The sequence below is a fragment of the Nothobranchius furzeri genome, chromosome 10 (genome assembly GCF_043380555.1).
Source record: "Nothobranchius furzeri strain GRZ-AD chromosome 10, NfurGRZ-RIMD1, whole genome shotgun sequence".
NCBI lineage: Eukaryota > Metazoa > Chordata > Actinopteri > Cyprinodontiformes > Nothobranchiidae > Nothobranchius > Nothobranchius furzeri.
This window is the reverse complement of record NC_091750.1, coordinates 63,522,323-63,547,376: the sequence shown is the minus strand read 5'-3', so window position 1 is coordinate 63,547,376 and position 25,054 is coordinate 63,522,323. Positions and strand designations below refer to the sequence as shown.

Below are 25,054 nucleotides of genomic sequence, written 5' to 3'. Positions count from 1 at the left end.
AAACACAAACAGGAGCGATAAAGCCCAAGTGAGCAGTAAGGTCTCTGTGACCTTCATGTTGAGAGTAAATCAAAGCCTGTTGAGTTTGTTCGAGTTCTGCAGCTCTGGGAAAAAAGTAAGAAGTCTTCTTCAGGAATGTGACCACACCGGTTCTTCTCAGCAGTCATTCAAGACCAAAAGCTACATGCTTAATGAAATAAGTCAACCTGTGGCACCTCCTAGTCAAAGGGCATTTAAACACAGACAATGTGGACATGGAAGTGAAGTCATCCACTGACGTAGGGTGTCAGAGAAGAATGTAGGTCGTCATGTTCAGGTAAACACTTTTGCAAAAACTTTTTTTTTTTAACTTTAGGTGAATGTGTTCTATTTATAAGATAAAAAACCAATCAAGTTTACTTAGTGAGACTGGATAAGGGTATTTTGTCATAATTATGCCTTTAAGAATGTAAATCAGGGTAATAATGAGCGGTATGAGGAAAGTGCACTGTATTTTTGTCCATGTTCTGGTAACAATGTGGCTCAAAGACATCCAGAAGAATGGCGTTTAGCATTCTTGGGTTTCATTTAATGCATTTAAGATAAAGGTTTCATTTGTTTTCTTTTCAAAGTTGTGTCTACCACTGTGGAGAACTATAGGAGAGGAGAATGTAGGTAGGGGAGAAGGAGCGAGGATGGATGCCTGACTCTGCTACATCTGTTGCAGGTTCAAATAAAGCTTGGGAAAGGAATTATTGCCTACTCGTGATAATTTCTGATACCACAGCCGACCATAACAACTAGCCTGGCAAGCCACCCTATTTAAATATAGTCTGGCCATGACCCATAGACAGATCTTGGTTACAGGGGCGGAATTTATGGTTGTCTTTCAAACTGTCTCTGCATGCAATCGGACAGTGCTAGGACAATTCAAAGCAACAAATAGCATTACGTATTCATAGTGACAGAAATCAATCAGTTGGGCAGTCCTAACGTTGTCAAAAAAGAAGCCCAATTCTAAACAGTCCAAAAAGTTGACGCCAAAGCAGTTTCAAACAAGTCAACGCCATCTTTATTCTCTTGCTAAGTCAAAGCTCAGTCAATATTAAGCAAAAGCCTAAAGCTTGGTTTATGCTCGACGCATTCACTTTCCGCTTGGTGATGTGGCTCGCGGATGGAAGGCGCTTCACAACTTGCAGCGTTTATGGTTCATGCGGCTCTGCGATGAGCCAATATTCTACTAAACTATAGGGGGCAGCATGGAGCTCTACGGCATGCATCCCACACTACACCATAGTAGAAGTAGAAATTTACAACAGTTGTTAATGAAAGTTGAGAGCCAACTCAGCTCTTTTAGAATTGGTGGAGTGTTCTTGTTTCCACCAGGATCACCGCTTTTCCGTTTGTTCCCCTTCCTTGCCTTCACATATCGGTCCCTCATGTTTTTCCAGCATTTTTTAACAGCATCCTTGTCTTTTCCCAAAGTGCGAGCCATTTTTCTCCAAGAATTATTAACAACATGTTGATCACGGTGATCTTTCAGAGCTGAATCGTGCAAATGTCTGTATTTATGAACTCTGCCATAACTAGTTATTGCCAGACCGCCATGTTTTTCTGTGTTCAACCGTCTGCGTGGTTAGAAAATTTCTTAGGTGTGCGGTGCGGAAAGTTTGGGCCGTGCGGAGGCCAGGTGGAGGGGCGTGGTTGTTAAAATGACGCAATTTTGCAGCGCAGAGCCGTGCGAACCTTGCAGACGCGTCAATCATGAACCAACCTTAAGTCTCCTCCTCTTGTGGTAAGCTCATTGATATCCTGGACAAAAAAAAGGTGTAAGTCAATGGGGCTATAAAAGTTATATTCTGGTCCACTTTGCCTCACGCCCTGGATTACACGTGTTGTACTTCAATTTAAATATGAATAAAAGTGTTTCGACTATGTCTGTCACATCATTTGAGATTCATTAGCATGTGTTACGGCCACCAGCCTGGCCTCTTCAGGTGGAGGAGCAAGGATCACCCAGCGATCAGCCCGACACCGCCCCTCCTCCTCCTCTCTTCCAGGCTGCTGAGGAGCTGTTGCAACACATTCTCACACCCAAAGCGTCAAAATATGACGCGTGACCAAGCCTCAATATATGACGATTTGGGATGCCCCAGCGCGTCATGAGACGACACGCAGGGACACATGGCATCGCCGGCGTCCATATTTGACGTCTGCGGTGACACGGACATTATTCCTCGATTTAACCTTCCCCTCACCCCAATCCTAACCTTAACTCAGTAACTCAGCTGAGTTAAGGCTAGAATGGGGGTAAGGGGAAGGTTAAGTAGTTCACAAGTCGGTCAAATGTCCCTCTCACCGCGGGTGTCGGATCCCGCCGCTCTGGGACAGTGCATCCTCAATTCGTCCTCTCCTGAGGCGCTGGGGCATCCCAAATCACCATATATTGAGGCTTGGTCACACGCGTCGTATTTTGACGCTTTGGGTGTGAGAATGTGTTGAAGGAGCACAGCTGAGCTGAATCCTTCTGACGACCCACACCTGGGATAAAAAGGCTGTGCCTTCAGCAGTCTGGGAGGCAGCAGTGCAGGGGTTCTGCTGTCCTCAGGCCTAAGTTTGTTTTCAACCCCTTCGATTAGATGAGTTTTAACTTTCATAGTCTTAACTCTGAGTAATCCAGAGGGATAGTTTAAAAGGTTAACTTGGTGATGCAATTTTATTGACTTTGGTTTTAAAACACCTTCTGTTCGGTAAAACTTTTAATAAAAGTTTTAACCAGGTGTTTTAACTGTTGGTCTTTTAATGTTAAGCTTTTTGAGGTTGTTTTTTGTGTTTTTTGGCATTATTTTAATAATGCTTACCATCTATTTGCACGCCTGTTTTTAAACCTTTTGACAATTAAACCCATTTTAAATCCACTGTCATGTTTCTTATGTTACCCCGTCCTTCGCATTTTATCACCTCCTGTCGGCGATGTAACAGCATGTAATTTGTAAAATTCGTAATTAAACAACTACAAATCAGAAGTCTCGTTATGTATATGACGTCATCACAGAATCTCTTCTCCCCGGCATAGCTGCCACTTTGCACATGACTAGATTTAAAGTGGTTTCGCCATGTTTATCGCTCCTTCTTTCACACTGGAAGAAGGACGCGAAGCTCGCTAAACTGACATCTATTTTAATCTTCTTTTCATCTAGTCTGATGACCAGTTGTAGCATTTGTTGTCCACAACGTCTTTTCACGCAAAACCTAAAGTTCGGCCCATAGACTATTGATTTTATTTGGCAGTAGGGGACCCATGGTATAGAGGCAAATGGGTGCGACTTAAGCCTAATTTACACTTCTCCATCTGCGTCGGTACTGACACGCAACGCCATTATGCATCGACGCCAGAGCTCTCAACACGCTCACAGGGGCTGACATAGACATGCTCAAATTTTTAACCATCAGTCCAAAGTGAGACTGCAAGCTTGTTGGTCAGGACACCTGCTGACATTGCCCCCTCAGAAATTAGGATATTTAGAAGCAGGCACGGAACCGATTGAAGAACGCCTCGAGGAATACGTCCAACATATGAATGTTTATTCACCTGTGACTGGAGTAGTACTTCAGTCACTACTTCAGTAGTGAAGGAGTACAAAGACACACGGCAAGCATTTTATTTGTGAACGGAAAAGACAAATGTGGATTTAGACGTGCCGATCGCATGAAGAGGTGGGGGAGAATGAGGGACAAATTTGTCTGCGTTAAAAAGTTTCTGAAATAATTGGTAAATGCACTATCTTGAACCGAATACGTGACTGTAATGGTGGCAGGATTCTCCAGAAAAAAGCTACACCCTCAGCTGTCCTGGAGGATTAAAGGGAAAACATTTCTGTCAATGTGAGTGATTCCACACCCAAGCTGACAGAGAAGTATCAGGGTATCTGCAGGTTTAAGGGAGCCAAAATTAAGACTTTTTAAGACCTTTTTTAAGGCCACTTTGATGAAATTTAAGCAATTTTTTAAAATTTCATTTAAGCTATAATTTCCAGCTATTGCCTGGAACCGGTGCTAACCATGTTGCAAGCGTGGGATTAGCCACCCAGTTACCATTAAACTTGCACGTCCCCATGATGCAAGCTCCCACTAGCTTAACCAGCTAATGTGCTCATCTAAAAATAGCCCGCTTTCACAACCAACTGAATGTGTACAGTTCCGCTTACGCCAACATCATACACAAAAAATGCTGAACACTAACTAGAAATTCACAAAAATTTTATAGAAATAAAAATATCTTTATTGGGTCTTTGGTAATTTAAGACCTTTGGAAACCGTATTTAAGGATTATTTGTCATTTTTAAGGCCTTAAATTTGGAAAAGCAAATTTAAGACTTTTTAAGGACCCGCGGATACCCTGAGTATAAATCAGGGTTTAGGCTCTCCGTGGTGTTAAGACCGCCCAACATCTCACTACAAACAGAGCACAAAGATTGGCCCGACACTTAGCCAAGCCATTGGTAGACCTGCTGAGGTTACAACGGAGCATAGCTAGACGAACCAGCAGAGAAAAATATTTTGCTACTAATAAAATTTGTCTAGATTTCTAGACTAACTTATCAACACTTTGATATTTAAACCTTGCATGATGAAATCCAACCAATCCCGGATAATAAAACAAACAATCGAACCTGAACCAAGGCTGCAGTTCCCTTTACTTTCCTTGTTTTGTTCTCTTCTGTAAGTTTCTATTATAAACAATGCTTTCAGACTAGGTTTTGTTGTGCCGGCGTGGTTTCTTTGCCTCACTGTCAGCTATACTGATAGTCTCTATTATTCATCACCTCTACTGCCAGCCTATTTTTACCCACTTTCGCAGTCAGTCTACCTTTATACTTGGCTGTCTGAATCCGTCAACACAAAACAGCATTTTCCACTTGCTGTCCTGGCTTGATTCGAAGTTCCTGACCAGAATCCTCCTCACTACAGGTACCAAAAACACTAAACAGCCACGGTTCTGTTCAATGACCAACTTAATTTACATTAAAACCGATGTTTTGCTACCACAGACGAACCACTAAGATGTGCTAACTTTGTTTATAGCAACATACTGTACTCTGATAAAGTTTGTGATTTTTGTATTTCACGTCTTCAAAGAAGAACTTACATGCAGTGCAAGTGTTTTTCATTTTTGCCCCATCATATTTATTCTAAGTCATCTTCAGAGGTAAACATTTTAAGTACAAATTGGAAATTCACAACTCTACAGCTTGCTTAGATTACTCCTTGGGGTATCAACTCCGCAGGGGAAAAAAACTCAATCTCTCATTTCTCCAGAAAGATCAGAGGCAGGTCAATTTATCTAAGGAAAATACTTGGAGGATGCAATTTTGAAAGTCATGCGCCTGCTATTTGTTGGCAGTGATGAGTACATCGCTCGTGTATGTGTTGGGGCACAGCTGTTGAGTTTGCTGGATGGATGAGATTCCAAATCAAACTGTTATATTTCAGAAGGCTGACTCCTAACTGGTCTAAAATGTTAATACAACATAAAGTTTGCTTTGAGAAACTTATTAATGCAATATTTTATTTCTGCTTTCCCAGTTAAAATTAAAAACATACCAGGGTACGTAGGTATTCTGACTCTAGTATCAATCTAATTGGAAAAATAAATATTTTTTCCAATGAAGAAAGTGAATTAGTTAAAAGGATGAGTAAAAGTAACAGATTAGCTAGTTTCCTGCTGGTTCCATTAGCTGTGTAGCGTCGCCCTCATGAGGAAGGGAGCAGCTCACTCACGCACCTCAGTTTTCAATGGTCCCATTGATTTTTAAGCATTTAGTCAAACACAACTTAAAGAAAAATCTTTGCCAAGATTAAACATTTTAATAGCTTGCTGAAAACTATGAAGCTTCATTTAATTTCTTGTAAACAGGCTGGTTTCTAGGATGGGCAGTGGTATGATTAAAAATTTGTATTTACCTTAATATTCGTGGAAAACTAAAATCACATGCTGGCTATAATTTCCTGGCTCATACAGATCTTTGGTTCTGTGTAAACAAATACTAGTATTGCCACATTTATATTAAAATGTTATTCATGCAAGAGCAGGTTCGATTCTGTAATTTGGCAAATTTTTTGCATAATTAGCCAATTTTGTCAGAAATATTACTGAATAAATTTTTTGAACATTGCTAAACAAAAGTATTTGCTTTGGTAGGACTTTGGATAGCTTAATATCTAAACTAAATTAGGACTCCTGCTCTGAGCTTTGAGGAATAATCCATCAAAATCTAATTTAACCCTTTGATGAATGAATTATGAAATCTTCAACCATGATTTTTTAAACATTGTTTCATCTTTAGGTGTGAATGAAACAAATTTCAGCAAATAGTAATATTGTTAATTTACAAATAATTTATTACATGTCCAACTCAGTGGACAGCGTGCATTCTGAACATAAAATATGTTGGCTTGGCTTACTGAAGTCCAAATGAGGGGCTCAATGCAATAAAATCTACAACAGCTGTGCTTAATAGCAAAAAATAAATAATTTTGAATATCTGTCCACTGTAGTGACCATTATGCAGCAAAGGGTTAAAAAAAACACAAGACTATTTACATCATTTGAGGCATTTATGTTTTTTAATAACACATCTGGAAGTTTGTGCGCTACAAAGTCTTGAGTCCTAGTCAGTGGACATAAACCTACTCAAACAATTTAATTAGAAAGGAAACTGGGCAGAAAACAGGTTAACAGAACGCCACAAAGTACCGAACTGGACCGTTTCATTAAGTAGCCGTGTTGGTCTCTTGGGGAATATAGCTTATCCAGTGCTTTTACATTGCAGATTTACTGGGCGATGCCAATAACGCCACAGGCTAGACGAGCTCCAGCATTTCCAGTCTTCAGGCTTTCTTCGTTTCCTCCTTTTCCTAGATCGTCACGCTTCTCGTGGATCTAAAAATAAGTAGTTTTACATAAGCTACATTTTTATTGGGGACAAATTTAGACTAAAATCCTTAAAAAAAATAAAATTAAACAAAAAGGGAGGATCACAAGCCCAGATGAAGACGTACCACCATGGTTCGACCAATGATTGAGAGAGGTCCTGAGAGTTTGATGACGCTGTCTGTGATGTTTATCTTGGCAACATTCCCTTCAGCAGTCACATTCCCCAGGTCTCCAACATGTCTGATAAAAAAAAAAATTGTATCAGATTATAATATATTACAGTCAAACTTTATAAAAACAAAAGCATATCAAATACAAATAAGTGAATAGGTAAAAGTGATCCAGCTTCTCATGAGGGACTCGCCTTTCTTCATCTGCAGGACCGCCGTGATTCTTGTCAAAAGGATTGAAGTGAGGCCCCGCGCTAATGCAACCTGGTAATAAGTAAAGGTAAATATTACAACTCTGGGAAGCTTTTATGACAGCAAGCAAGTGCACCTAGATAGGAAATGTTAACAGTTAACTGAAAATTTGGGGGGAAATGTGGAAAAACATGCAATTTCTCACCATTTGTGTTATCCCCATATACATGGACGTGGAAACCATGTTCACCATCAGCAAGGCCACTGATTTCCCCAGTCACTTTAACAGGGGCCGATTCATTCTAGGGGACACAGGCGGTCATGATAATGTAAGTAAATATTATCACGCACGTATAACAGAAAAAAGTCAAAGAACTTTGCAGGCAGGAATAAAAATACTACAGAAAAGTTTAGATACGTCATGGTCAGACGGTAGAGAGTGACTCAGCAGAATTTTAGGGAGGAAATCGTGTTTGTTTTGACTTTAATGGCTGCCTCTGTGCAGCGATGTCTCCGAGCTGCTTTGTGATGACAAAAGAAGAAGAAGCTGCTAAAAACAGGAATTATGAGTGACTGTGGTGAGAGATCCCTCCTGGGGTCACTGAAGTCAACATTACCGTTGGTGAGACGACTGAAAATTACGCAACAAGCGTGTCCACTGTTAATTATTACCATTCTGCAGACTATAAAAGGTTAAAGGTTATATTTTAACTAAACATTTTTCCATTTCAACCACGACAGCCACGTCGTGCCAGCACGAGTAGAAATGTTTGAATTCAAAGTGTTATCTAGAACTTGCTGCACGCGCACCTAACATTTCTACGGTTCGTTGAGCAACTAGTTATCTAATTGCATATGAATTGTTTTATAAACTAAGAAAATCAGAGCAGATGTATCAAATATTCCACTATCTGAAAGTCTGAGGTGTAAATATGTCGCTAACTGCCAAGTTAGTCAAGAGCTCCTCTAAAAATGGATGACATACTTATGTTAGCTAGCTTAGCACAAGACAACTACGGCATCCGTATAGTGTTTAATTAAGTTGAATTTTATGTCCTCTTCGCGGACTACAACCTCGTTCACTTCGTGCATACTGTGACATCTTACCTCTTGCTCAAAGTGAACGGTCCCGGCTGTTTTGTCAGCTCCCTTCAACACACACACAGCTTTCACCACCATCTTTGCAGCAACTCACGAGTAACTATCGCGTCACGTGCCCCCTCGAGAGTCACATAAGAACGTCTCAAGTGGGCGGGTTAATTCAGTGATAGCCAATGAGAAAACGCGTGGTTTAATTGGCTGGCAGGAAGCACGCATATATGTCGATGATCAACACATTTGTCTGCGTTCATGTTTTGGCAGTTTCGTTCTTTAAATGTTATTTATTAATAAGCTTAGTTTATAGTTGATTAAATCTCGTATGATTGTAAAACATACAAAATAATTATAAATATTGAAATTACTCTTTTTTAGTGACTGCGATAGATAGATAGTTAGATAGATAGATAGATAGATAGATAGATAGATAGATAGATGGATAGATGGATAGATAGATATAGATAGATAATACCTTTATTAGTCCTACACTTGAGAAATTTCATCGTTGCAGCATCGACAGTACAGTCAGAAAAGCAGGTAAGATTAAAAAAAACATAATTTTATTTAAAAAAAAAACAGTAATATTAAAAAAAACTAACAAGAGAAAACCACAATCTTCCTCATTCAACAGCCAGCTGCAATGGCCTCATAAAATCTAAAGCCCCATTCCCACCTGTACCGGGTCGGCCCGGGCCGGGTAGCATAGGTTGTTTACATATCTGGGTGGCCTGGAATTTTCCCGGGCCAACCAAGGCTCATTCTCGGCCCTCTTCCCGAGGGGTACTGCTTCAGGCCGACCAGGGCCAACACACCCACTGCTGACAGCAAATTCACACCTTCCATTAGAGCAAGCCTCTGATTGGTGGGTAGAATCAACCCATTCACACCTTCCATTAGAGCAAGCCTCTGATTGGTGGGTAGAATCAGCCCACATGGGCTTAAGGCAAGGATGTGTGGAATCAACCGGGCCAGGCTGGGGCCGACTGGGGCTACCCGGCCCGGGCCGACCCGGTACAGGTGGGAATGGGGCTTAACCGCTGCTGGGAGAAATGGTCTTCTGAACCTTTCCCTCAGCGGTGTGGATGCAGCAACCTGCTAGTGAAAGAGCTATTCAGTGCTGCCAGAGTCCAGTGCATGGGGTGGGAGATGTTATCCATCAGAGAAGATAGCTTGGCCACCATTCTCCGCTCAGTCACCACCTCCACTGGGTCCAGAGGGGCTCCAAGAACGGAACTGGCCCTCTGGACTAAGCGAGTCTTGATTAATTTGTACCGTATTTTTAAAGTTATTTGAATTTTTTACACTACTTATGCAGAAAAATAACTGACTTGTATTCTTTTCTCAGAATTTAGTTTGGGTAAAACTCAACAATGCAAATCATAAAACTATTAATGGCATAAAAAAGAAGCAAGAAGTTGGTACAAAAATAGTTTATTAAAAACAATTTCCTATGGCTGAAATATTGAAGATTTCATATCCACATCTTTTATTTTTAAAAGAAATAGAAACATCGGTCAATTTTCAAACCACTAGGAGTTAAAAACGTTAAAGCAACTGGTCTCGGTTGATCTTTTTTTATTTTTGTGAGTCAATGTTTTGCTTTCAAATAAAACAAATCACAGATTATTAACAACTATTACAAGTAGGTAAAAGCTTATTTACAGCATGTTCTGGGCAGAACCCTTCATTTATTTTTCCATCACTTTATGGGTACGCCTTTCTGTTGAACTGCCCCGCAAACTTTATAATTCTGGGTTCAGAATGAAATCAAAATATGGTCTTCAAAAAAAAGTCACATTTTAATATTCTGTCAAACAGAAAATATTGGTTACTTTAATATTTTGCATGCACTAAAAGTCAAATTAGTGGAACAAGTGATAATGTCTGAAAACAGGAAAGATAAATGGAAAAATAAAACTTACAAAAAAAAACATTTCAGTCCTTATGCAAGGTATTTGAGTCCTTTTTTTTCTAAACACAATGACAAAAACAACATTTTTTGTAAGAAATACTTGTAATAAATGACCCAAACCAAGACAAGGTTTTGCAAACCTTAACTTTAGTAATTTGTCATTCCATCCTTCCTCCTTTTGTTTCCTGAAAATAAAAACAGACCAAAGGAACACCAAATTCAACAAGTTACGGTGTAATTTAATGTCCGTTAAGTTTTGATGTGCATAAATTTTGAAAAACTGACAGCCAAGATTTCAAGAACTGCAGAAGTGTACTGCGTTCACCCCACCCCCTCAAAAAAGTTCAGATTTGCCGAATTAATGAGATCAATTTTACAGATAAAGAATAAACTTTTAAAATTTTTGGAATGAATGTAATACGCTTCCATAAAGAACAAATAGAGTAAAAACAAAAAAATTATGAAAAAAACTGCTATTTTGGAACAGCTGTCATTGATAATTAGAAATTGGATCAATCATTTTTTATGAAATAAAACAACTTCATGGCTCAATATTCACATTGAAATTTTCTTATATGTTAAAATGAACGTCGTTTGTGAGCCTTGCACCTCATATTCCCCTAAATTCAAAATTAAAAAAAAAAAAAGCTTGGATATAAACAAAACCCCTCTGGTTGTCAACATTGGAGCAATCTGTATTTTAAAAATTCTGATCATGTTTTAATTATTGACTGTGATCCAAAATTTTAAACTAAAAATGTTAATAGTTTGATTGAAAAAAGGTGGTCCTCATGTATGTAGTAACAGGTTTCAAAACTGAGGTGAAAGGTTCTTGTATAATCAAAATAATTGTGTATTTAAAGGTATTTTGACCAATTTGTGTTTTGTTTTTTTTTTTGGAGAGAGAAATCACAAGTTCTATCTTCATCCTCATATCTGCAATTTAGTTTGATTTAATTTAAAGTCTGATGCGATAAAGAGTCGACACCAACAAATACAAAGGAGCTGCTTGAGACAATATTCAGTGTTTGACATGAGATTTTGGCAAATTTAAAATGAATGTTTATAAAAGAAGCTTTTGCCATCGCAGATATAAACAAATAAAAACTACAGCTGAATGGAGTTAGAATTGTTTTCCTTGCCTGCATTCATACAAAATAAAAAAATAAAAAAAACGACGGGAGATGTGTGTTTTAAAGAAATGTTCTACTGCCCAGAAACTGTTGATTACAATTGAACAAAGTTACTAATTAAAATTTAATCTGTCAGGAAATTAGACAATTACAACGGACTGAATGTCGAGTATCTTTGCTGTGGCCGGCGGTCCGAGGCTAAAGGCCTACGAGGACGCTTCTTTTGTTTCTGTGGGCTCACTTTGAGCTGGCTGGAGAGACGCCGGGTTTCCTGGAGCGGGAGTCGCCTTCGCTAATTGTTCAGACTGTTGAGAGTTTTTCACATCTGGCTCTTTGACGGTGTCCATGGAAACTACAGGAGTCACACGAGATAGCTCTGTGCTGTTAGAGCTCCGGAACCTGTCCATGTTTTCCAGTTCAGCCAGTCTGTCGTCCTTGTCCCACCGCGAGGTCCTCTCTCGTCGTTCTGACCGCTTTGGCTTGTCCACTTTAGTTTCAAGTCCTCTGCCCTTCTCTCGACTCCCCCCTTCTCCCCTGTTTCTGTCTCCTCCCTCACCCCTGCCTCGGTCTCTCTCCCCTTCCTCACCGCGACCTCGTTCTCGGTCCTTGTCAAGGCTGCCTCGCCTCTCCCTCCAGTCCCGTCTCTCTCTGTCCCGATCACGGTCTCTTTCCCATCGATGGCTTCCTCCATCCTCTTGCCAACCTCCGTGTCGGTCTCTCCCATCCATTTTGTCACCACTACCTCCCCTACCTCCATCACCAAAGGAACGTCTCCCCCCTCCTCCAAAACTTCTATCCCTCTCTCTGTCTCGATCCCAGTCTCTGTCCCTTTCCTGCTCCCGATCCCTGAATCCAGGTCTTTCTCCCCTGAAGGGTCTTTCATCCATTTCTTCAGGACCCTCTAAGCTTCTAGGACCTCCTGGTCTGATAAATGGAGCAGGAGAAGAACCTTGAGGGGGGGGACCATGCCCATGAGGGAAAGGAGCCCTGACATTGTGCAGAGAGGGCATCCCAAAGCCTCCTTTAGGTGCAGGAGGCTCGTGGCGCATCATCTGGGGGTGTGGTACCCTTGGTATCATCTGTGATGTATTCTGAGGCATATTGGAGAGAGGAGGTCTTGGCCCATGAGGTGGAGGGAAACGCTGCATATGTTGTGGTGGTGGAACACTGGCGTGGTGGAGATGAATTATTCCTGGACGTGGACCCAGCAGACTGGGAGATGGAGGCTGCATGTTTCCAAGATGCCCACCAGGAGGAGCACCTGAAACTCCAACAGGGAGACCACCTTGAAGACCAACCGGATGACCAACTTGAGGACCACCTTGAAGGCCAACTTGAGGACCACCTTGAAGACCAACTTGAGGACCACCATGAAGACCAACCGGATGACCAACTTGAGGACCACCTTGAAGACCAACCTGAGGACCACGTTGAGAACCACCCTGAACACCGACTTGAGGACCACCTTGAAGACCAACAGGATGACCAACTTGAGGACCACCTTGAAGACCAACCAGATGTCCAACTTGAGGACCACCTTGAAGACCACCCGGATGACCAACTTGAAGTCCAATAGGAGGACCACCTGGAAGTCCAACTGGATGATTAGGCAGAGGTCCACCTGGAAGACCACTTGGAGGTCCAACTGAAGGAGTCCCAACCTGGTTACCTGATGAAGAAACAAACACAGTTGGAATTAATTAAGCTAACATTGTTTACAAAGGCTTTTATTTTCTCTAGGGATGCTCTGATTCAATCACTGGATCAGGAATTTGGCCCGTTTATGTGACATTCAAAGGATCTGGAACTGGGTGGAAAAGGTTGGCTAGAACATCATAAAGTAAAAAAGGTGTCCTTTTAAATGTTTATGTTTGTGTTTATTTATTTGGCAGATGCTTTTATCCAAAGCGACGTACAATTTATAACCTATAGGGTGTAGCGAGATGAAGGTTCTCTGATTTGTGCCAAAGGTCACATTTGCCCAGCTGGGTCAAGCTGGGGTCAAACAGTACTTTGAATCCACAGATTAAACCCAAGGAGCCACGATGTCTGCTCAAGATCATAACATCATCTGCTGTTCCGTCCCAGAAGAAGGGACACTTCAAGCCACAATGATAATTATTAAATAATAATTAATAAACTTAAGATTTTATTACTGTTTAAATAATCATTAATACATGATCACTTGGTTCAGATATAAAGGTATTTTAATTACATGAAATGGATTATTATGCTTTGGGTATTATAATGATTATTATTATAATGTTTATAAAGATCAGACCGCTAAGGTCCATGCCTTGCGCTACCACCCGACACACAATGCACCTGACCCTTCTGACCCCTCCCATGAGTGGTGAGCCCATGTGAAAAAACAACCCATTCAGTAGGGCGACGGTGGCACAGGAGTTAAGTGCTCTCCCCGTAATCGGAAGGTTGCAGGTTCGAACCCTGCTCAGTTTGCCACAGTCGTGTCCTTTGGCAAGACACTTAACCCGCCTTGCCTGCAGGTGCTGATCGGAGGGACAGGTGGCGCTAGTGCCCAGCAGACTCACCTGATAGTGCGCCCCTGAGCAGCTGTAGCTACATCGTAGCTCATCCCCACCAGCGTGTGAATGTGTGAGTGAATGTGTTGTAAAGCACCTTGGGGGTTCCAGGACTCTAGAAGGCACTATAGCAAATACAGTCCATTTACCATCGAAGTAAAAATCAGGGAAAATACTGACCCATTGGTCCTAACTGATTGTTGAAGATGTTGGGTCCCTCATGGACCTCATTTTTCTTGCTACCCAGACCTGATGGGTCCTGATCATCAACACCGCTTTTAGATGAAGGTCCAGGACCTAAGTGCATAGGTCCTGAGGGTGGAAAACCTGGAAGATATGACCCAGTTTTAATTGTTTCAATAAAGAGCACTGGTGTGGTTAATCTGAAGTATATATACATATATATGTATGTATTCTAGCTCTGCCAAACAAACTGGATAGGTTCTGTGCTCTCAAATAGTTAAAATCATAAAATATGGGTTTATTTAGCCAATTTAAAGCTAACAAAAACACAATTCCAAATAAGTTTCTAAACAAAGTTTGTCTGAAATTTACAGACTGAAACTAAAATAAGGTCAGAAGATAGAGGTAAGTGGTGCTACCTGGAGGCATTTGCAAAGGGTTGAACCCAGGTCTCATAAAAGGAGGAGGAGGGATACCAGAAGTAAAGGAAGGTGGCAGCATTCCAATGGGACCAGGAAAAACAGGTGGCCGGAGGGAACCCATCATTGGCTGCTGTATCGGAGGAACCTGACAACATTTATAAGATTTTACTGCCAGTCATGGGTTTCAATCTGCTGGTAAATGTGTTTAGGAAAAAAAAATGTATAAACTGGTCAGTTCTTGTGTTTCTACCTGGGCAGGAGCAGCAGCAGCCATGGACAACACCTGAGCCTCCTCAGGCTGCTGCTGCTCAGAACGGCCATTATGGGTCGGTTCCTCAGGGTGGCCAAGAGACTTCCTCATATTATTCCACTCTGGGGGAAAAACAGATGTTCAAAAAGGTGAAAATCACTCGCTAAGACACATAGCTGACATACGTTTACACACACACACACACACACACACACACACACACACATTATATATATATATATATATATACACATCGCTCAGCCAAATTTAAGTCTACTTCTTACACGCTATACTTCCAGAACATGTCAAGCTCAACATTTCAGTTGAGATCATTCCAGACAGGAAGTCTAACGCAAGAGCAGTGTAAAACATCTGGAAACTTTAAAAATAAAAGTTACGTGCAGATTTCCAGCTTCCTAATTAATAAAAAAAGAAATGATTTAGTGTGAAACCTCCGCAGCCAAAGTAATGAGAACAGAAAATGAACCACAGACCTTTTTGGATATATGCTAGCATCTTTCTCCTTGTTATCGTGTGAATTGCCAAAATCACGCATGATCTCGCAATACTCCAGCTTTCGTTACGCTGACTTGTGAAAAGCTCCCCGAGGTTAAACGTGCCGCTTGCACACGACAGAAACGACTCACTTGCGTAAATAGACCCATTTTTGAGTTCTGTGTTTTAACAAACATTTTACCTGGAGATAAGGTATCCACATCAAGCATCCCTCCCTCTTGCAGTTCTTCTAACTGGTCCTCTTTGACTTTAGACCAAGGTATGTAGGTGACTCCCAGCTCCACATCCCAGAACTGCTTAAACTCAGGCTTTATGCCCTTGTTCAAAGCCCAGGCAATCTGACAAGAAACAAATAATAGAGACTTGTTCCAGATTTTTTTTTTTGTATTTTACAAAAATAAACCACATTACCCACCTTGATTGCTTTCTGATTAACTTTATATAATCCTCTACTGAGCTTCTGCAGAGCTCTGAAAGCATCTTGCCTATGAACCATGACGATGTAAGCACAGCCACGTGGAGGAATCATCTAGAAAGAAAAGGACCATTTTTCAGGTGGATTATGAGACACAAACACCCACGTGGGTGTAAAGTAGAAGTCTTACATTGATGGACTCGATTTGTCCAAACTCCTCCAGTAAGGACGCAACATCCTGTTGCTGAGTCCTCTTGTCCAGCTGTCCCACCCAGAGAGTCGTGCTGCAAACTGAGATGAAATCCAACAACAACATCAAAGAAAAGGACGGAGGTGATCGGAGGGTGTGAACACTGCCCTTGTTTGTCTCACAGCCTTGAAAAGATGCTGACTCACCACTCAGCGTCTCGTTTTTGGGTGAGGGAACTCCCCTCTGCCGTCGTTCTCTCTCCTTCTCCCTCTCCCGGCGCTCCTGGGAACGAGAGCGTGGCGAGGGGTGGCGCCTGTCTCTGGAACGAGAGCGTGATCGTCTGTGTCTGGACCGCCGCGTGCGGGAGTTAGACCGAGACCTCCTCCTTTTTGGAGATCTGGAATTTTAAACAATATATATGTAACCTTAATATTATAATTTTGAAAGGACATTTTTTCCCTCTCCAAATTCCTACCTGGAGCCTGAATGAGATCTTCTGTACTGTCGGCCATCCCTCATCGATGAATGGTCCATATCCGCCGAGGATTCCTGATCAGACCCAGCAGAATCAGATTTTTATCTTTTAAACAAACCCTAACCCTTATCGTTTCTGATTACCGTGTAAGATTGTAAATTATACCTGCTGTGGCTGAGCTGCATTCTGGGGAGCATTAAGTCCTGGAAAGCATGTAGGCCCAGAGGAACCAGGAAGGGGCTGCCCAGAAGGAGCATGGCCCATAGGGGGCAGCCCAACAGGAAACCCGTGTCCTGGCAGGAGGCCGTGAGCCTGGAGTTGACCATTAGGAGGCAAAGGAGCCTTAAAAACACATTAATTATTCCTTTAAGCAGCCTATTCGACACACTTATTTTACTTAAATGTAGATAAACAGTTAAACACCTGTTGTGTGAGGTCTTGTGAAATATTCACCACCTGTGTGTTAAAGTGCTCCATGTGCTGGGGAAAGGCTGGAGGATGTTGCATACTGTGACAATAAAAATACATCATTAATACTTGTTGTTTCTAGGTCTTTACATCCCCTCTGATGTCATCACACATATGCATCAAACTCACAGGGGAGGCTGTGAGGGGATCTCGTCCTTCTTGGTTTCTTCTCCAGCTTCTGGTTCATCGTCATAATCAAAACGGTCCAGCAACTTCTAAAAACATAACATTTCAAGATATTTTTTCTTTTCTTTAAGCAGACATGTGTTTAAAACAGAGATCCAGAGTTTTTTTTGTCAGAGTGCACCATCCAGAGGCAGAAAATTGTATTGCACCTCCAGCCCCTCCCCCTACTGACATGATTATGGCCGGAGCAAAGCCTCTCATTGGTGAACACACCTCTAACCAGGCAACAGAGCCAAAAACATTGTTTTATAACTACTAATCTAATGTTTGTTCATGTTTATAAATTTTAACGCAAACGTAAAGACTTGTTAACACTTTAAGCTACTGCTTTCAAACTGGTTTCAGTGGTTCTTGAGCCAGAAACTTGACCAACTTAACATTGTACACCACTCTGTAGCCCTCTGCTGTGGTTCAGGTAGGAAAACTAGTGGGCTATAGCGGTTTACTGTGCTGGAAGCTAATATAAAGGGTAGCAGTTAGATTTTTCAGTTCGTCGATGGGCAATAAAAAGCACAAGAAGAAGAATTTGGCTTTTTGTTTGCATCATGGTCGAGCCTGAAAGTAAAAGCAAGAGAGTAAAGTCTTTTGAGGTGAAGCAAAGAGCTAGAACCAGAGTAAACATCGACACGGCCTACGCTAGTTTGAGGGAGCTAAAGGAGGCTATGAAATCACGGACTGATGATGACCTGGCTTTGTTGCTACTGGACCTGTAAGTAGTAATATTTTGGTCAACAGTATGAATTTTTTACTTTGTGGCTTATTTAGCACCAGTTGGCTCATGTTAGCACTAGCTTGTTATTAGCGCTGGCTGCAGCAAAGTTGTTTACAACAGCTGCAAATACACTTTTAACCAGTAGAAGCCAGAAACGGGAAACAAAAATGGAATTTCAGTTCTGTTGTTTGAGGCTATGGTGCTTTATGGCATGCACAAATACAAAAACACACCGTGTCAAAAGCTGTTTTCTGCTGGGCGGCCTGAGAGGGCAACAGGGGCTGTGGTGAGGGTACGGGAGGTTGTGGAACAGCTGCACTTGGACCACTGGAGGCGATCTGAACTGGTGTTTGAGCGGTGAGTGGAGGAGGCTGAGGCTGGGGAGGCTGGGGCTGGGGCTGGGGCTGGGGGGTGGCTTCAGGCTTCACCACTGCTGGTTGCTGCTGGAAGTTCTGGAGCATCTGCTGAAGCTGAAAACACCAATCAGGTGAAACAGTTAGAGAACATTGATTGCAACAGAGTGAATGACATCACCGAGGCTTTGAACACACCTGCTGGCCCTGGGAGGACTGGAAGAGCTGCGCCACAGCAGCAAAGGCATCAGAGTTGTCCAGCTGAGGGGCCGAGGTTGAGGTGGAGTTGTCTGTATCCATGGTAACTGGCTCTTTGGCTGGAAGTGGCGGAGAGCCTGAAAAAAAAAAGTGAGACATGAGCTAAACAGTTTTACCTGTGAGATAGTTTTAAGCTGCACTAGATCACCAGGTTCGTCCACGCTGGAGATGGATGCAGCACCACCCCCAGAGCCAGCCGCCATGTCCAGGAGGGGCTGAATGACCTCAATCTTAAACACCCCGTTCTTCTGCCACAGGTTCAAAACCCGCACCAACTTGCTCTACACACAAAGAAATTTGGAGAGCGAGTTTAGGAAAAAGAAAGATGGCATTAAGAGCATTCCTGCCTGCTCTTACCCGGTCCTCTATGGGGCAAAGGCAAAGGTTCTCAAAGGTTCCTGTGATGTTTTTGGTGAACCTAGGACCAAATACATCTTTGTCTGCTCCAAACTGATGTCTGGACTGCCGAACAATGGAATCCACCACGTACAGACCTGCTACCTTATATTCAGGCTTACACTGCACAAATCCAACAAAAATAATAAATAAAAAAACAGATCTTAGATTTAAATGTTTTTCGAGAACGAACCGGCCATTAGATTCTGCTAAAAAAAAAACTTAACGTACCTTTTTGATAAACTTTTCGACAATCTGGACCACGTGTTTGTAGAGCTGAAAAAGAGAAAACCAAGTGTGTTTACGTTTGGATTTATTCACAAATACAAGCTTACAATTCTCACTTTTTCTTACTTTCATAGCTTTGATGGCTGATTTGGTGATGGAGATCATCTTAGCCCTGGATATTGGAGGCTTGGAGTCCATCAGTGAGAATAACTAAACAGAGAAATGAAAGAGAACTGATGACAAAGCAAATCAGATTAAAGAGCTGTTCCTTCTTGTATTTATTGCTCTGTAAAACCTTTTGTTTCATTAATTAAGCAATTACACTGCCCCTACACCATAAATTGCCCTAACCCAGTTGATAAAACCAACGACCATCGAGAGACTCAAATATTCAGCTTTTGTTTTCCTCTTCGGAGTCTTATTTCCTGATATTTGGACATCTCACCTCTGATTGATTAACAGCAACACAACTCTACCACTGATTTTGTTTGATTTGCAACGTTGATGTTTTATCCTCACAAATAACACAAGCCTGAAGAAGTTCCGCCAAGTGGTGGAGTTGCTAATGCTAACAGTTAGCTTCTACTAGCTGGGATGTTCTCTGCGGTTTCCTTGATGCTAAACCAACAACAGCCTTCCCCGTCGCGCGCCAAGATGGGTGAGTCCATGAACATTAAGTGACAGTGTGACGTTGATCATTCAGGTTTTTCTGATCTGAATTGGGGTTGAACGATTAATTGCATATGCAATTAAATTGCAATACAAAAGGAGATTTTCTAATCACAAAGGCTGCGATTTGACTGGCAGGGAGTAGTTAGCACAATGCTAGTATACATTGAAAACCCCATAGGGATGCTAATGCTAATATCGCCAAATAGATTCTTACAAATTACAAATTAGGAACGTCCCAAATTATTACATTTGGACTCTAATAAAAAGTAAAAACTGCCATTAATCAAATAAGTACAGAAAGATATTTTAGTAAAGATAGAAAACTGTACTTCAACTCCACTGAGTTTTGGCTAGCAGCTGTGAACGTAACTGAACTACGGAAGCTCTGCATGGACCAGACATCAAAAACTTTAAACACAAAAGACTTCAATAAATGGGACACACTTCTTTCCTGCAAATAAGTTTTCACGGTTGATGCTAATACCCATTCTCCTTCAAGGGACGTGCTCCTGGCTACAAAGCATTGCACCTTCAAATACAAGATGTTGTCTTTACTTGTGAGTGTTCGTATATGTGTAGATACATAAACTTGTTGATATTCAGTACAAGTTACATAGATCTATTTTTGGCTTCCGTTATTTGAAAAATGAGAAAAGCCCCTTGAGAAAATAATTGTGAATTAAATAGCAATTGCAATATTGAAGAAAAAAATCGCAATTAGATTATTTTCCTAAATCATTCAGCCCTAATCTGAATGTTTTTTTATTTTTCATCAAAAGCTAATGCAGGAGATAGGTGTAGAAGACTTTTTCATGTTCAGCCTGCATGTTGAACTCAGTGTAACCGATCATTCCCAAAAATTATAAGTAAAAACTCCCAGGCTTCTGCTGCATGACAGCAAAAGGAAATCCTACCGTTCTTATGAAACACATGTCTGACCCTATGGTCCATTAAAACACTACGCTGGGTTTTATTGATGCTTGGTAAAGTTTTATCCTCTTGAATATATCGGTTTTAATATGTTTTTACAAATTTTAGTCTCTGTATTTACCTTTTTATTCGTGCTTCATGCACACAACACTTTTTGATTGGTAGCATGAAGTAGAGGCAACCGATATTAGTTGTTCTGTTGCCGATATGTAGAAGACACAGTCAGCTGACGGCTGATATGTACTGCTGATTTTTATGGGCGGATTTTCATGGCCAATATTCAGACAGTTGCCTTATTTTGATGCTAAAATGTCAATAATAGCATCAGCTGATGTACCAAATTTCTGAAACTGAATCAGTTTTTTTTGTTGTTTGTTTTCGTGAAGCAATTCTTGATTTATATCTTGAGAGTAGACAGCAAAAGGAAATCCTACCGATACAATGCAAATACCAGTATCGGTATCAGTAAAAGTTAACCGATACCAGGAACCGATACCAATGCAGTTGCTTGAAAATGGCTTCACTGTAACTTGTCATTTCTGTTCACCTAATATTTTAGTTGTGTGATGATTTCCATTCATATATTTTACTTTTTATCTACCTCACAGTCTTTTCCTGTGCAGAGAAGAAAATAAAATCTGTATTCCAAATCATTGCCTTTTTTTGTATTGTAGAAGTATCGGTATTGGCAATCGGTATCGGCGAGTACTCAGATCCAAGTATCGGTATCGTATCGGTTTGGAAAAAAGTGGTATTGTTGCATCCCTACTTGAGAGGCGCTGATAAAAAAGATTGTTTTCTTTCTTACTTTCTTTCTGGGACATGCCTGGAAATTGCTGCATCGCTGCTGGTCTGAAACAACCCATAATGAATTATATTTGAACCAGTGGCGTTCTGTTGCCGTTCCACGCCGCTGATGCTTTCAGTGTGAAACCGGGGTAAGTTGAACTAACTTTTAAAGTCCGGAAGGACAGCCACTGGATTTGTAAAGCCTCTGATGTTCCCCTGTGTGTTACTTTGAGGCTTGGCACACAAAATGTGGCATCTGGTCATGACACCTTCTTTTTAACTATATGTATATAATATAAATGTAAATATAAGTATATATATTTTGTGACTTGCTAAACCTGATCCAGTCTTCTGCTGGACAATTATGGAAGTGACAGAGGTAGACAAAGTGTGTGGAACTCCATTTTCAGCAGCTTTACAGGAAAAGCACCTGAGACATGCCTTGCATTTTTAAGCAAAAAACTTGCATTCGACAGTTGTTTACTAGATTTGAGCTTTTGGGGTTTTTACTCACACCCTATAGTTTTATTTTGAGTGCTGAACACTGGTCCGTTACAAATGTTTGTGGTTTTCACTGCAATAAGTATGTCATTTCTTTCTACGCCGAATGATTTCTTTGTGTGTGTGTGTGTGTGCTTTCAGGTTCAGTGTGCTAATGAGGTATGACAAAAGAAATGACTAAGTTCACATAGGTGATGTACTGAAAAGAACGATCCCAAACCAAACAAGGCACAAAGTAGAGCTGCATGATTTTAGGAAAAGCTGTGATACACAATAACAGTGATTAGTACTGCGATGACAACATGACTTGCAATAAGTAAAAACTTAACTCATGAATAAAAAAATTACAAATTACTAAAATGTATACAACATGGGAAAAGCAAAAATTGTGATCAAGAGATGTGAGGAAAGCGAAAAAGAAAATGAACAATAAATGGCAATCAGTGGAGCCCGGGAAAAGCAGAATCAGCAGAAAGTACAAAACAAAGCTAACTCAGGTGTTTGCTAACCATCCAAATTAAGTGCCATATGCCTCGGGGGCGGGCATCTAACCTATGAGAACCCACCCGACTGGCCAAATAGGTGAAGAGCTCTATTTAATTTGTCAAAAACTTCATGCTTCTGTTTTTCTGTTCTTTGCGATATGCAGATCCCCCTAAACTCCCACTGCTGATATCACGACGCAATAAATTTGCGATATATTGTGCAGCCCTAGCATAAACAATCAAATAGAGTGAAATATAAAGGTGAACACTAAAACTTGTCAAAACGGCTAATTATACCACCAACACCAGAGGGTTCAAACCCTAGGACATTTATAATAAACAGACATTTAGCATACAGACACCCCCCAGTGGGTGTTGTGCTTGTAAACAACACAACTGATTCCTGATGAACAATTTAGTTAGCAGAAATCATTGGAAAAATAACCTGTGATGGCTAAGACCAAATAAAAGTGGGAATATAATGATGAGAGAAGTCAACCAATTAGCTCCACGCCCACCACAGTCACACCCCAAAAGGGTCAGGCCCTACCAGAGCCCTATCTGGGTTCAATCCCCTAAACTCCCACTGGTTTTACTAACTCGTTTCTTTGAGGGGGGATTAGATGAAGTGGAAGAGAGAGAGGAATGTGAGATGGAAGGCAAAGAGCCCTCAAATGCCAGAAGAGTGAACACTCCTCTAAAATGAACCCAACCAAGATAGTCAATTATAAACAGTTTATTACACTAAAATAATAACAGCAACTACTTCTAGTTGTGATCCCGTAACTACTACCTAATTAGAATGTTTAGCATTCAGTCACAGCTCAATCAGAAGACGCTCTGATGTTCCAAATGTCTCTGAAAGGTTTAATAACCTAAAATCAAGACACAACAAACCAGTGCATCCATTACAGGAGGTGTTTTTGAATGGATGAGCCGTGAGCCCACAGGCCGCACCGCCTTAGCCCTCCTCCTCCTCCTCCTCAACCAAACACACGCTCTGCGTTTGAAAAACAAACAAACACAGAAAGCACGCTAATATCGCCGTTTTACTAAAGTGTATGCCTGCTGCAAGTACCAGACTCAACCCCACTAGCTATAACATCACGGAGAATCCAGAGCTACAACTATTATTAGTAGCAGTGTTAGCTAGCTACAAAGTGGAAAATCCTGCCATTCGATTCAGTATCGCTGCTTTAGCTGCAGTAGCTCCATAAAACTGTAAAATCACTTGCGGTTAGTTGTTTGTGAGCCAAGGATGGTGTAGAGTTAGTAGGCCCTCTGCGTTGGTCCGACCTGCTCAGCTAGCTACAGCATCACAGCGGCACCATGATGACCAGAACCTCCAGACACGGTGAGTTACGGCTCCCTGCAAGCTGTTTACCTCCTGGTTAAAGGCGTTAACGGCCTCCATGACTGCCAGGCACTCTGGGCTTTCTCTTCTGCTCCCGATTTACTGTTTACAACGATGTTTGTTCACGGAAGGGTCGGCACAACATGTCCGCTCCCGGTAGCTAACGCCTGTTAGCCTCGCATTGGTAGCTCTCGGGTCGGCGGGCACGGCAAAGCATGATGGGATTCGGTGTTGTTGTTCCAGCTTTGTCCACTGAGTGGCGCAATGCCCAAAGGTGTAAAATGCCTTTTGGAACTTAACCAGCAGGAGGTAAATATAAAAGCTTGGTTGAGTGAATAAGGTGAATCACTTCCCAAATTTGACATCATAATTGTTTTGTGGTTCAGGCGATTTAAGGGAGATGGAATAAAAGGTTTAAAGTTTGATTTTGGTCATTTTTCAGTGGTTCTTGCATCATGTTTAATGTATCAATGAGCAGGTCCACGTAACAAAATTGCTGGTTGAGTATTAACTTTTTGCATTTTTTATTACATTCTCATGGGGGGTAGATTTAAAGGTGCAGTGTGTAAGAATGTAGTGAAGATTTTACTGTGAGAAAATCCCAAAAGAGTCCAATGTTTCAGTCTATTTGAAAGTAAGGTTACACTGAAACATATTTCATATCCAGCTGGCTGTGGTGATCATGAACATAGTTTTGACTTTAGAAGTCTGGAGAAAGGAGAAAAACTGACAATCCCCACCATGGACATAGTTTTTTATTTATTTATTTTTTGGTGGTGGGTGGGGGGGGGGGGGTCTTTACAGTAAATAAATTAAAAATATGCAATAAACTACAGATTAGAGGCTCTTTAATGCAATGTCAGGAATGCAAAACTGTCAAGTACACAGGTGGCAGGAACTGCACACGTTAGCACGTATCAGTAGAACCAATAGATGAGCTATAGACGGCTCTAATACAAGTGGTTGTTTTCTGCTTGGTCCCAGTGCTCAACCAGTGTCTATTTAATATAACGTAATATTGGTTTTGGACAATAAAAAGTGCAGGGGACAAAACTTGACTTTGGAAAAAGTGTGTGTGTGTGTGGGGGGGGGGGGGGGGATCCCCACCTTGTCCCCCACTCCCTCATCAAAAACTATATGTTCATGGCGGGCATTGCCAGTTTTTCTCCTTTCAAATCAGAGGAAGGAGGGACGTAACTACTGTTTACCATCATAGAGTGTGGAGTTGCCATGTCTTCTGAGAGCTAAAACTGCAGCGCCAACATTTGTAATTTGACGACAGCCGGTAAAAAGCTCCATAGATGTTT

At 41.3% G+C, this 25,054-nt stretch overlaps 2 protein-coding genes across 2 annotated transcripts; both read right to left on the bottom strand.

Annotated features, from left to right (window-relative positions):
* Positions 1-6,584: 6,584 nt before the first annotated feature.
* Positions 6,585-8,536, bottom strand: sod1 (superoxide dismutase 1, soluble). The gene is made up of 5 exons (XM_015961660.3): positions 8,386-8,536; positions 7,484-7,580; positions 7,281-7,350; positions 7,042-7,156; positions 6,585-6,922 (listed from the first exon to the last, which is right to left on the bottom strand). The coding sequence occupies exons 1-5, from the start codon at positions 8,455-8,457 to the stop codon at positions 6,815-6,817; spliced, it is 462 nt and encodes a 153-aa protein (XP_015817146.1). The 5' UTR covers positions 8,458-8,536; the 3' UTR covers positions 6,585-6,814.
* Positions 8,537-11,526: 2,990 nt separating this feature from the next.
* On the bottom strand, positions 11,527-23,936 carry scaf4a (SR-related CTD-associated factor 4a). The gene is made up of 19 exons (XM_015961658.3): positions 23,778-23,936; positions 19,143-19,226; positions 19,020-19,064; positions 18,750-18,911; positions 18,541-18,673; positions 18,333-18,469; positions 18,015-18,251; positions 17,013-17,098; positions 16,839-16,923; positions 16,581-16,757; positions 16,416-16,489; positions 16,147-16,337; positions 15,941-16,041; positions 15,751-15,864; positions 15,517-15,673; positions 14,820-14,941; positions 14,567-14,714; positions 14,145-14,291; positions 11,527-13,090 (listed from the first exon to the last, which is right to left on the bottom strand). The coding sequence occupies exons 1-19, from the start codon at positions 23,805-23,807 to the stop codon at positions 11,628-11,630; spliced, it is 3,693 nt and encodes a 1,230-aa protein (XP_015817144.3). The 5' UTR covers positions 23,808-23,936; the 3' UTR covers positions 11,527-11,627.
* Positions 23,937-25,054: the final 1,118 nt, after the last annotated feature.